Here is a 12453-nt window from a genome sequence, read left to right on the forward strand (position 1 = left end):
CCTTCCTTCAAGACTCACAAGAATGCTGTGAGACAGGGGAGTCCACTACTCTTAACAGATGAGCAGACTGAGGCTTAATACGGTTGAATGACTTAAGAGGCTGCAGGGCCTGACAGTTAAGCTCTTTTGGCATAAGGAGCTTTGACATTTGACTGGATATGAATCCAGGCTTTGCCATTAGTAGCTGTGTTGCCCTTGGCAAGTTAACTCACTCTCTCTGTACCTCCATCTTCTCATCCTTAAAATGGGTATAAGAATACATATTTCATGCGGCACCTGGGTGGCTCAGTCAGCTGAACCTCTGACGTAGGCTCAGTCATGAGCCTTGCAGTTCGTGAGTTCAGGCCCCATGTCGGGCTCTGTGTTGACAGTTCAAAGCCTGGAGCCTGCTTCAGATTCTGCCTCTCTCTCTCTCTCTCAAAAATAAATATTTAAAAATATATTAAAAAATATATATTGCATACCGTTGTTGGAAAATCAAGTACACTAATATATGCAAAGTGCTTAGGCAGGGATCGGTGCAAAGATCTCAGGAATTACTGGCTCTTATAAAGCTGTTCAGCAGAGATTCAAGCCATGAGTAAATACCAGAGACCCCCAACTCTACCTTTGATCCAGCACCTTCCTTAGTCATAACCCCTCCCTCTCTGAAGGCTACTCATCTTTGCCTCCCTTCACCCCAGAGCAGACCCCTTCTTGTCATCTCTCCAACCTGGCAATCTTCCCTGCCCTCCCCAGGGCCAGGAGTCCTCTACATCTTCAAGACAAAGCCCAGAGAAAGGGCGCACCCATGGGCTGGCTGTTCACCCTCTGGACTCCAGATAGCAGGTACGTGTGATCCAAACTGGGGTGGAGGAGAGTTGAAACTGAAGCAGCATCTGTCATTCCTTCATTCATCAGGTGTTAATTATGTGCCAGACCTTGGAGCAGGTACGGGGAATACAGGAGTGAGTAAGAAGAAACCTGTCCCTGCCCTCATGCAACTTACAGTCTAGGCATCAGGTACAATAATACACAAACAACTGGTTTAATTTTGGAAGGAAACCTGGCCTCGGGGGTGACTTGGTACCCAGGAAGGCAGGCATATGATTCAGAGATGGGAGAGGAAGGTACTCAGGAGCCCCAGCCTGGGAGGGAATGAGTCTGTGCTCTGAAAGCTTGGCTGGATCCAGCCTGGGGGATGGGAGAGCCTCTGTGGGCATCTCTTACTCTAGAGGCTGAGGTTATTTCTAGGGTTGGTTTGTTGTCTCTTGTTTTCCAAACAGCACAGCACAACCTCCTCCTCCCTCCCCCATCCTACCAGATCGAGGCTATTTATGCCTAGTGACAAGCCTGAGGATCCCAGGGGGGGTGGCCTCAAGGACCTGGAGGGGCCTTGTGTCCCTGGCAGCCGCCAGTCCTCCCTCCCAGGCACAGGGAGGAAGCCAGAGGATTGGAAACTGTAGAGATGAGGAGTCCTCCTCCCCACCTCTACAGTTCCCTCCACACTGGGTGGTTCCCTCCACTTCCCTCCACACTGCCGCCTGCAGTGCCCCATCCCTGCACATTCCTCACACCCCTCCCTGAGAAACCCAAAAATCGTGGGGCCAAGGACTAGGGACTCCCCTGGGCCTCAAAGGTCAAAACTATTCCTGGGCATTGTGGAACCCAAGGCCGAGCTCGTCTGTCCCAGGGTACAGCTGGAGGTGAGGAGGTGGTGACCTCTGTTTTTGGCCCCCAGAGTTGTGAAATCAAGCCCTTTGAAGGTCCAGGCTCTGACCAGGGTTGGGGGTCCTCTCTTCACTCCTTGTTTCCTGAGAACACCTTGGTTCCCGCTAATAAGAGCCATGACAGCAGTCAAAAGCACCCGCTCTTGCGGGCTGAAGTCCTCTTTTACAAACTCGGGCTACGTGTGACCCCTGGGGGTAAGCTGGGGGGGGGGGGACATGAAGATGGCATGTGGACTCTTGGTCCCCCAGTGGACCTTGTTCGGCTGGGTCCCGTACCCCTCGCCTGAGACCGAGTACAGCCGTCTCCCGCTGGCTGCTGGTGGGAGGCGTGGGGGAGGCTGGGAGTGAGGACAGAGAAAGCAGGGAGGGGACGGGGGCGGGGTCCTGGCGGCCCGGGGAGGTAGGGAGAGCCAGGTTAGACTGGGCGGGCCGAGGGGCCCTGGGGCGGGATCGGGCCCAAAGAGGAGGTGTGGGCGGGGTCTGGCCCCCAGCCTGCGGGATGCGGGGCCGGGGCGGGGTCCGCACTCTGCGGGCAGGGGCGGCCGGAGGCGGGGTCCGGGCGGGGCGGGCCCCGCGCGCACTTCCTCGGGGAGGGGTTGGGGCCGAGCTCCCACTCGCCCACACAGTCCGTGTGCAGCCGGCACCCTCACCGGCGGCGCGCTCGGCCCCCGCTCGGCCCGGCCCGCAGGTACGAGCCGCCGCCGAGGGACGCGCGGCCCGGCTTCCCCGCTCCCGCCGCCCGCTTCGAGGTGAGCTCCCCGCCGTACCCGGCGCCGAATCCCCGCTCTGGGCCCCGGCCCCCGCCCCCCGCCCGGGTCCGGCCGCGATAACCTGCGGACGTGCTTGGAGCGGGAGGCGCGGGGGCGCTGAGCCCCGGAGGGCGCCCCCCGGATCGCACGGATCCCGGCCGCCCGGCGGCCGGGCGGGGGCTGCTTCGAGACTTGGCGGGGGGAGGGGGCCAAGTTTGAAACGGAGAAGCCAGAGTCGAGCGAGGGACCGAGAGGGTTCGAGAAACTGAGGCTCCCAGAAAGGCCGGTGGAGCGAGAGCGAGACAGGGATACGAGCGATAGGCTTAGATAGGGGGAGGCTCAGGGATGCCCGAAGCAGGGACAGAGACTTGGGCGTAGAGTCACCGAGAGCCGACCGGAGGCATAGGGAGGGACCCAGGTTTTGTGGAACGGAGCATTTGAAGGAGAAGCATACAGTGATCCCAGTGAACACGCTGTAGCGCCCTTCCCAGGGCCTTGCGGGGTCCTGGACAAGTAAGGGGCCCTTGAAGCCTAAGCTTCTTTAGCCTTGTGGTAGATCAGCCTCTGTGAGGCCTATGGAGAAGTCCAGAAACTGGAGACAGAGACGCTCAGGAACAGAGATGTTAAGAGAGAGAAGGGGTGGTGGGAACCCCTAGGAGACCCTCAGATACCAAGACTTGGGTGTACAGAGGTAGAAATCCGCAGAGCCGGGCCCTTGCGAGATGACTAGCCCACCCAAAACATAAAGACAGCTGAAGTGTGCAGAGACACAGACATGCTGAGTGGGGCAGAGCTGGCTCTGACGGAGGTGCACTGACAGCTTGGGTCAGACCTGGAGAGACTCAGGCCTGAAAAGACTGGGAAGCCAGGATGTGGAGAAACAGAAACTCTGGGCCAGCCAAGCCCCTGTGAGGCAGAGGACCTGAGACAGACTGAGATCAAAAAGGAGCCCCAGGCATACACCAAGACAGCCCCAACTTATTTTTAAACTCAAATCTTGGACGCACTGCTTCAGCCCTGGGGGATCCGGGGTGAATGAACTGTTCCTCTCCCGTCCCCAGAGCAGCTGCTGGATCCTGCTTCCCACCCCCCCCCCTTCCCCTAAACTGCTCTGACTCCCAGGCCCCATGGGGGGAGGGGAGGGGAGAAAGGAGAGTTTGGGGTTGGTGCCTGATAGCAGGATGTGGGGGGTGAGGAGAGTTAGGTTTCTCCCCTTAAATCTCCTGTCAGTTCCTGGGACTTGGGGGGGGGGGGGGAGGGGTCTGAGCTGATCCTGACTCACAGCTGAGGGGCCTCGCCAGGGTCCTCCTGGACAGTATAGGGTGGAGGTGGGGGCGGGGGAGAGTTGAGGGGTTGGCATGGGTAGTTGGAACGGCTTCTGGTTGTCTTCCAATCGCGGGGTTAGCAGCTGGGAAGAAGAGTCAGGCTCCTGTGCTAGTGATGTCACCAAGTGTCTCCTGTGTCCCTGCTCTTAATGTTGACCACCCTCTTTACCACCACTGCAGCATTTTTAGAGAGACAAACAGGAAAGGGCTCCAGGCTGGAAAGCAGGGAACCTGGCCTCTCTGAGACCTGAGTGACCTTGGGCCTGGCTTGTCGCCGGTTTCTGTACTCAACTGTAAGATGGGGATGGTACCCTAGCCTGCCTGCCTTTTGTGAGATCCAGTGAAATGGTGGCTGGGGTTGCACTTTGTGAGAGGCCACACTTTGTGTGAACACCTGCGTACCTGTGTGAGGGGTCTCAGAGTTACGCTCACTGGGATCAGGCTGGCCCCGCTGACCTCCTCAGCCAGCCCCATAACCTGGGCCTCTTTGCTTCCCCCAGCAGAACTGGAAGTTGGTTGGGGGGGGGGGGTCCCTCTTTGTTCTCTCCCTGGGTTTACCCTGGGAATGTCCAGATCAAAACCCAGGCCAGCTCCCTGACCCAGGCCTGGCTCAGAAACTTGACTGACCCCAGTGTGAGTGAGACACCGATGGCTACCATTTACCGACTATTCACTTTTTGCCAGGTGCTTTCCAAGCACCAACATTTAAGCCTAACGACAACCCCAGGAGTAGGAGGTAGTCTTAGATAAGAAAATAGGCCCAGGAGCTTCAGTGACTTGCCCAAGATCACCCAAATAGTAAGTGAACAACAAGTCAGGATTCAGATCCACATGCCACATTTGGGCCTCTATCACTACGTGCCACAGCCATTCTGAGCTCTGGGAGGTGCCAGACGTGTGTGTCTGGGTCAGGTGTAGGAGTGAAGTGTGTGTGTGTGTGTGTGTGTGTGTGCATGTGCATATTGGTGGGAGCAGGGGCTGAGAGCCATCTGGCAGACTGAGCGGTCTACCCTGTGCTCGAGCGTGCACACGCGCGCGCACACACATACACACACACACACACACACACACACACACACTAGCCGTGAAGGAAAATAAGATTGGCTTCCTAAGGGCTAAGCTCCCTTAGCCCTGCCAGGGAAAGTGGGAGGGAGATGGGGAGGAAGGGGGATGGGCAGGGACAGGTGGGCCTTGATAGTGCCCTTCACTGTCCTCATTAAAGCCCAGCTGGACGGACTAGGGACTAGGGAATTCTGGGAAGGAAACAGAAGCCATGCTCATACCCTATTTGGGGTGCCCCTGTCTCAGAGTGGTGACTGCATCCCAGGGGATGGCCCCAGAGCTAGCCTGGGCCTGGGAAGGTGATGGCTGCTGTGGGCCAAGCCAGGAAGGAAGGAAAAGACCCAGGGCACCCCTGGACAGACCGTAGCCACACTCCACCTGTGTGGCCCCCTGCTGCCCAGTGGCTGACAGCCCAGACGACACTCAGATGTTGGGCCAGAGGAAACCCAGGCCCGACTGGTAGGGAGCGGACTGAGAAAGAGGGCTACGCTCTACCCTACAGCACAACTCTGCCCCAGAAGTCACCTCTCTGAAGACCCCAGCCCCTGGAGGCCTCATGGCCTGGCCCTGGGTACGAACTTTGTGCCCCCCCCCCCCCCCCATTGTACAGAAGGGCAGTTTTGAGTTCACAAACCATCCCTTCAAGAGCCAGGCCCTCCAGGCTTGGGGCATTTGCTGGCGCCTGAAGTCTGAACTCCAAGCCAGAGCAATGCTTCTTGGCCAGAATTTCCCACTGGGGGTGGCTGAGAAGAGGAGGTCTTTCCCTCCACTTGAGCCTGGGCAGGCTCTGGGGACTGCCAGTTACTGGGGTGAATGGGGGGAGGGGGTAGTGGGTTTGGTGGGTTCCTTTGTCCTCCCCAGGCTCCTCTGAAGCTGTGGGAACATCCCCTTCCTCTGAGTCCTGGTAGTTCCTCTCCACCCACCCTAGGATCCAAGCCCTTAGAGAGCAGACTTCATGATGGAGGAGGCTGGGGGTGGGGAACTCCGAATCTGGGGCTTGAGACGAGTCAGGGGCAGCAGAAGGGACTGAGAACCCCACTTCCCTACCCCCCCCCCACACTCCCCATGCTCCTGTTCCAGAGGCAGCTGTGTGTATGACCTCATCCCACAAACATGCTTTGTTCCTGAGAAAATGGAAAGTGTCTGAGGTTTGGTGGGGGCTGGGTGTCTGCAACAGCAGCTCTCAGGGCTCCCCCCTGCCTGACTCCCCACCCGAGAGGGGGCCTGATTGGGGAGAAAGTGTCTCCTGTGGCTCCCACTCTCACCCTCCACTCCCCCTGCCCCAAACCCTTAGAAACCAGAAAAGCTGGGGAGAGGCTGTTTCTCCCAGAGGCAGGGGGTGGGAAGTAATGACCCCAGGGGATGGAAAGAACTGCCAGGAGCGGATCCCCGTCGGAGATGGCAGGGGGCACGCTGCATAACCTCCATCTTTAGTTTACCTCTCCCTCCCCTGGCATCTCCATTCCTTCTTCTCTCCCCTGTTGTTGGTCAAACCTGACATCTGGCCATCTGCGCTGCCACAGCTGCTGCATATGTTGCAGGCCAAGGCTGCCCAGGCTGGTGTGACCAGAGACCCCGCAGGGGCCGGAGGGGGGGTGAGGGCAGAGGGTCCAGCTGGGGAAGCTTGGCTGTGTCCAGCTTGCAGGACTTCCTTCCTGCTTAAACCTAGGCTGAGCCTCTCAAGTCCTTGCTTGGGCTGATTCTGCAGGAGGGAGGTCCGAGGTGACTTCCACCTCCGCCATTCGCGACCCAACATCCTTCTACACACCCCATTCATGTCCCTATGCTCCTCACTCCGGAGCTCTGGCTAGAGGTTCCTTTTTCCATGTCGCTAGGGCTCCTTCCTGGGAGTCAAGAGAGGGTGGGGGTGCTGTTTATATGGGACATAGAGTGGGGTGGCTCCCTGCCCCTGCTGTTGTCCCCTCAGGGACAGTAGGAACAGTGGAAGCTACACTCAGGCTGGGGCAGGAAATGAGTCACTGACCCAGGAAAAGCCCCCTCCCCCCAGATCTGCCAGGGCCCAGATAAGAAAACAACTTCTGCTTCCTGATTTTTTTTTCCTGACCCTTTCTCTCCCTCCTCCCCCCCCCCCGCCCCGAACCCCCATTAAATGCAGAAATAAACATGCAGGGGGTGCCTGGGTAGCTCAGTCAGTTGAGTGTCCTACTCTTTATTTTGATCCCTGATCACGGGATCATGGGATCGAGCCCCGCATCTGGCTCCTCGCTGAGTGTGGAACCTGCTTGAGATTATCTATATCCCTCTGCCCTTCTCCCCCCATCCCCGCTCCTGTGAGTGCTCTCTCTCTCTCTCTCTCTCTCAAATAATTAACTAATTGGTTAAAAAAAAAAAAAAGAGGGATGCCTGGGTGGCTCTGTTGGTTGAGCGTCAGACTTTGACTCACGTCATGATCTCGCAGTTCATGGGTTCGAGCCCCACGTCGGGTTCTGTGCTGACAGTTCAGCCTGGAGCCTGCTTTGGATTTTGTGTCTCCCTCTCTGTGCCCCTCCTCTGCTCGTGCGTGTGTGCGTGTGTGCGCGTGCGTGCACGCCTGCACGCTTTCTCTCCCTCAAAAAAATAAACGTTAAAAACAAAAAAGAAAGAGAACAAATGTGCCAGACTCCTCGGTTTCCAGAAGCAGCCCTTCCTCTTCACCACCTGTTCTGACCTGGCATTTCTTATGCCTGGTCTCTTGCAAAAGGCTTTTACAAGGGGCTGAGTCACAGCCCCTCTGGGTGACCCGCGCCCCACCTTTTGCCCCTGGCAGGGCGCACTCATAGCCACCATGAGCGAGTCCTTTGACTGTGCGAAATGCAGCGAGTCCCTGTATGGCCGCAAATACATCCAGACGGACGACGGCCCCTACTGTGTGCCCTGCTATGACAATACCTTCGCTAACACGTGTGCTGAGTGCCAGCAGCTTATCGGGCATGACTCAAGGGTAAGGACTGGACCTGACAGGGCAAGGAGTGGGTGGAGGCTGGCGGAGGGGGCAAAGGTGCCAGTGTCCCTTGCCACACGCCCCGCAGGAGCTGTTCTACGAAGACCGCCACTTCCACGAGGGCTGCTTCCGCTGCTGCCGCTGCCAGCGCTCACTGGCCGATGAGCCCTTCACTTGCCAGGACGGGGAGCTGCTCTGCAATGACTGCTACTGCAGCGCCTTCTCGTCGCAGTGCTCCGCCTGCGGGGAGCCCGTCATGCCTGGTACGTCCCCCGGGGGGCTCGCCGTGTGTGGGACCGGGTGCCTGCATCTGGGTAGGGTTCTTGCACACACAAGGGACTGGCACATGCATGTTGCGTATGCGGAGGCTGACTATGCTTAACACCTGCACACACAGCATCTTTCTGGAAATTCGGTGTATACAGGATGGGTCGTGCCCGTGTGCTCCCGGGAGATTAGCATGCATGGGGACTGGCACACCCAGCTGTACACATGAAAGCGGAGCATGTACAAGAACGGACAAGCTTGGTACATTCCTGAGGGTTTGGCGTGTGCCGCACCAGCAGGCCTGCTACGCGCCTGTGAGTTGACCGTGTATGGGCAGACGGACAGGCTCGGTACACGCCGGGGCGCTTAGCACGTATGAGCGCCTGCACGTGTGGTACATGCAGAAGCGAGAAGTGCAAGGAGACCATCGTGCTTGGTGCATTGGGTCTTGGTGTGTGCAGAAGCAGATAAACAGAGGGCTCACGTGTGTGGTGACCCGCATGCCTCATAGTTACGTGAGGCTTGAGGACGTGTGGAGAATGACATCGTTAGGACATGTCAAGGCTTAGCGTGTACTGGATCGATCACGTCCGGGGCATTAGAATTCTGTGTGGGCAAAGACTTGCTTGGCTAGTATATGTAGGATCGTTGTGGTGTGCTCAAACCGTCATGTCTGGCATATAAGGGCTTAGCGTGTACCAAGTCATCGTGCCTGTGACACGGAGGCCTGGCGTATGCTGAGACAGTCATATCTGCTACACATGGGGACTTCGCATGTGCCAACTCCTCGTGTCTAGTTTCTGGGAGCCTAGCATGTGTCCAGCAAGTCTGTGCAGTGTTCGGGGGAGGGTAGCATGTGCCGTATATGGGGCCAGGGTCCTGCTGCATGTGCATGGATGCCACCCTGCTTAGGCTGTGGGAACAGCGGGGACCCTCCTTGGGAGGGTAGCAGAGGGTGGCACTCAGGAGCTTAGGACACAGCCTCTGAGTGGGACCCCTGTTCCCCACAGGGTCCCGGAAGCTGGAATATGGAGGCCAGACGTGGCACGAGCACTGCTTCCTGTGCAGTGGCTGTGAGCAGCCGCTGGGCTCCCGTTCCTTTGTGCCCGACAAGGGTGCTCACTACTGCGTGCCCTGCTATGAGAACAAGTTTGCGCCTCGCTGCGCCCGCTGCAGCAAGGTGGGGGCTGGGCCAGTGGGGTGGGGGTGAGCCAGGCTCTGTTGTGGGGTGGGAACCGCCACTCCCTCCCACTGACAGATGCTGCCCCCGTAGACGCTGACACAGGGTGGCGTGACATACCGTGACCAGCCCTGGCATCGAGAATGCCTGGTCTGCACAGGGTGCCAGACGCCCCTGGCAGGGCAACAGTTCACCTCCCGGGACGACGATCCATACTGCGTGGCCTGTTTTGGAGAACTCTTTGCACCCAAGTGCAGCAGCTGCAAGCGCCCCATCACAGGTGGGACAGAGGTCAAAGGACAGAGCGGGTAGGGTGCAAGCAAGGGAATGGGATCTGGTGTTGGGTGAGGCTGAGGGACAGGACCGCGCTCCGGATCCGCAGAGCTAACCTCCGGCCTCCCCCCAGGACTCGGTGGAGGCAAGTATGTGTCCTTTGAAGACCGCCACTGGCACCACAGCTGCTTCTCCTGTGCCCGCTGCTCCACCTCCCTGGTGGGTCAAGGCTTCGTGCCGGATGGAGACCAAGTACTGTGCCAGGGCTGCAGCCAGGCAGGGCCCTGAGCCAGGACTCCTGGGCCCAGGGCCTCCCAAACCAGGGCTCCAGGACTAAGGCTCCTTTTCCAAACCACCTTTGGGACCCAGCCCCACCCCCCACCCCCAAATTGGGGCTCCTCCTGGGCTCCAGGATTCAGCCTCCCTGCTCCCACATCCCAAACCGGTACTCCCTGACCCAGGGCTCCCAAACCTGGGCTCTTATGGAGCCTCCATGATTCAAATCCCCTCTGCCAACCTAGACTCCCCCTACAGTCTGGGTTCCCAGATCCCAAGCCCTCTCCCCAAATCAGGGCTCTAGACCCAGCCGTCTAAACCTGGACTCTGGGGCCCAGGCCCCCTTTGATCTAGACTTCTTTCCTGAGACGTTAGGTCCTCTGTGGGTGCCTGAGAAGTCCTCAAAAGTGGGCTATATTCAGGTTTGACCCTCCCCACCGTCATCCCAATCTAGCCTCGGGGCTGGGGCTCTCTGGACAGCAAAACCAGCGTTCACACTTTAAAGGGGTCCTAGAGCACAGGGTTTTGCCCATCCGGTATCTGTCGAGTGTTTTCTCCTTTCATTTGAGCTCCATTCTGCCCGGAGATGGGCAGAGGGGGTGGGACTGGCTCACCCCGCCCTTCCAGATTCTGCAATAAAGCAGTGTGAGGAAGCGAAGGCCTCTGTGTGTTTGTCTGGGTTTGGCGGGGGGTGGGGGGGGGAGGGGGCGGGGGAGGAAGGTTCCCTGGCAGACAGGGAGGCTCTGAGGCTTTTCCAGACCTCCTCCGTGCAGGGCAGAGGAGGAAGCTGCTGGGATGGGAAACCTCCGGAGAACGGGGATCCCGTCGCTGCTACTGTCCATCTCAGGCTCCGCCAACCTCCCCTCTGCTGGCGAAGGACTTTTTCCTCCGGGTGGGGAAGGGAGGGGGCTTGGGGGAGGTCCCGGACGGGAGCGGAGTCGGCAGTGGGTTCCCCATCCAGTACAAACCGCCCCCCTCCACTGGCAGCTCTTCCCAAATCCCGCTGAGCACCCGGTGCGGATTCCCAGTCTGGGCCCAGACCCTCAGCCCCCTTCCCCCTCTTCCCGAGGATTAGCGGAGGCGGCCCGGGATCCGCTCGGGGCCGCACGTTTTTTGCCAAAAAAGGCAAGGATGCAGCTGCACGCGCCGCGGGAACATCTGGATCCGATTCCCGGCATGAATGGGTCACGGCCCCGCCCCCCCCGTGATTCAGGGGCGGAGGCGGGAGTGAGCGAGGGGGGTTGTCCCCCAAAGTGGGGAGATGGGGCGGAGCGCTGCTCCCCACCCCGGGTGTCGGTCGCCCGCGGCCCCTGCCCCGCCCTCGGCCCCCCGACGGTCGGGGGCGCGCTCCCGGCACGCGCGGCTTGGGGCACTCCTTGTCCTGCCCGCCGCCTCTTGGGGTGGGGACCCGAGCTGCAGAGCCAGTGGACCTTAGGGTCTCGTGGGGGAGGGGCCCTCCGGTCCGGCAGAACCACGCGATCATATGTATCTCATACTAAATCCTCCCAGAAATCCTATGAGGCGGGCATTTTTCCATTTCACAGAGGTGCGGACTCCGCTTGCCAGTTCCCCAAAGTCACCTAGGTAATCACAGGTGGATTATTTTCAGACTGCCTCCCGGGCCCGATGCAAATCCTAAACTTTCTGAGACTGTGGTTGCCATTTTTCAACAAACCTTTACAAATACCCAACATGTGTCCTTACAACTGATAATTAATTATATGTTTACATTTTTGTCTCTTTCTCCCAACGGCTTCTGTGAAGGCTGGGCTCGCGCCTGCCTTGCTCACCCTTCTATTTTCAACTCCCGGCACTTACTACTTGTTCAATAAATACTTGTGGAGGAAGAGTAGTCCAAGCATAGAAAACAGCTGGTGCAAAGAACGGGAGGCTTGAAAAAACATATGGCGCTTTGGGGAAGCAGCGAGTAATTTCATTTGGAGGAAGTGCCAAGAGACTAAAATGGCAGGCAGAAGCCAGGTCACAAAAAATCGAATGCCAAGTTAAACAGACCTCACCCTGCGGGTAAGCAGCCAGTGGAAATGTTTCAGCAGGGGCATAAGATGATCACTCTGACTGCAGCATGAATAATGGATTGAAGGGGTAAGATGAGCAGGCTCTGTAGGAAGCTAGTGCACTGGTCCAGGTGAGAGATAAAGAGGCAGGTGGCGTCAGGAGTGGAAAAGACAGGACTTGGTGACTGGTTTGATAGACCGGAGAAGGAGGTTTTAGGGGACGGAAGGTGAATGGTTTTGCTTGAGTGGTCCACCCACCTCAGAGAAAGAGATGTACAGGTACTGTGTCATTGATCTCAAGAAAAATATTTTTGGTCTTTCTTAGTGGAACATAATGATGGAGTTAACATTTGATGACATCTTATATTTGATGATATATCATAGATCCCAAATCCTCCCCCCCCCCACCCCCCAACACAGTCTCTCCAATCTTGAATGGAGATTTCCCACCTCTTTTCTAGAGGTGCAAGAAAAGCCTCTGGGGAGGACTTTTGCCTGGAGTGCTCTCCCTGCGGTTTAGATCTTGTTTAAATTTTGAGACATATAACCCTCACAACACCCCATCAGCAGGCAAGATGAGAGTCATTATGCCTGCGTTATTTTTCAAACTTTGAAAAACATAAAGCAACGCGTTCTCATTGTAGAAAAATTGGAGA

At 57.7% G+C, this 12453-nt stretch overlaps 1 protein-coding gene across 1 annotated transcript; it reads left to right on the forward strand.

Moving 5' to 3' along the window:
• The first annotated feature begins 2297 nt into the window (after positions 1 to 2297).
• On the forward strand, positions 2298 to 10440 carry FHL3 (four and a half LIM domains 3). Its single transcript, XM_019430266.2, has 6 exons — positions 2298 to 2458; positions 7613 to 7786; positions 7875 to 8049; positions 9064 to 9233; positions 9327 to 9513; positions 9640 to 10440. Exons 2-6 carry the CDS (start codon positions 7631 to 7633, stop codon positions 9792 to 9794), a joined length of 843 nt encoding a protein of 280 aa, XP_019285811.1. The 5' UTR covers positions 2298 to 2458; positions 7613 to 7630; the 3' UTR covers positions 9795 to 10440.
• Positions 10441 to 12453: the final 2013 nt, after the last annotated feature.

The sequence above is a fragment of the Panthera pardus genome, unplaced genomic scaffold (genome assembly GCF_024362965.1).
Source record: "Panthera pardus isolate Hobbes unplaced genomic scaffold, ASM2436296v1 HiC_scaffold_11, whole genome shotgun sequence".
NCBI lineage: Eukaryota > Metazoa > Chordata > Mammalia > Carnivora > Felidae > Panthera > Panthera pardus.

Bases quoted from the DNA above. Each gene is read 5' to 3' on its own strand.
- FHL3 (XM_019430266.2), top strand. From the start codon at position 7,631: ATGAGCGAGTCCTTTGACTGTGCGAAATGCAGCGAGTCCCTGTATGGC. The intron at 7,787-7,874 runs GTAAGGACTGGA...CACGCCCCGCAG, and splicing joins TTATCGGGCATGACTCAAGG to GAGCTGTTCTACGAAGACCG. The intron at 9,514-9,639 runs GTGGGACAGAGG...GCCTCCCCCCAG, and splicing joins CTGCAAGCGCCCCATCACAG to GACTCGGTGGAGGCAAGTAT.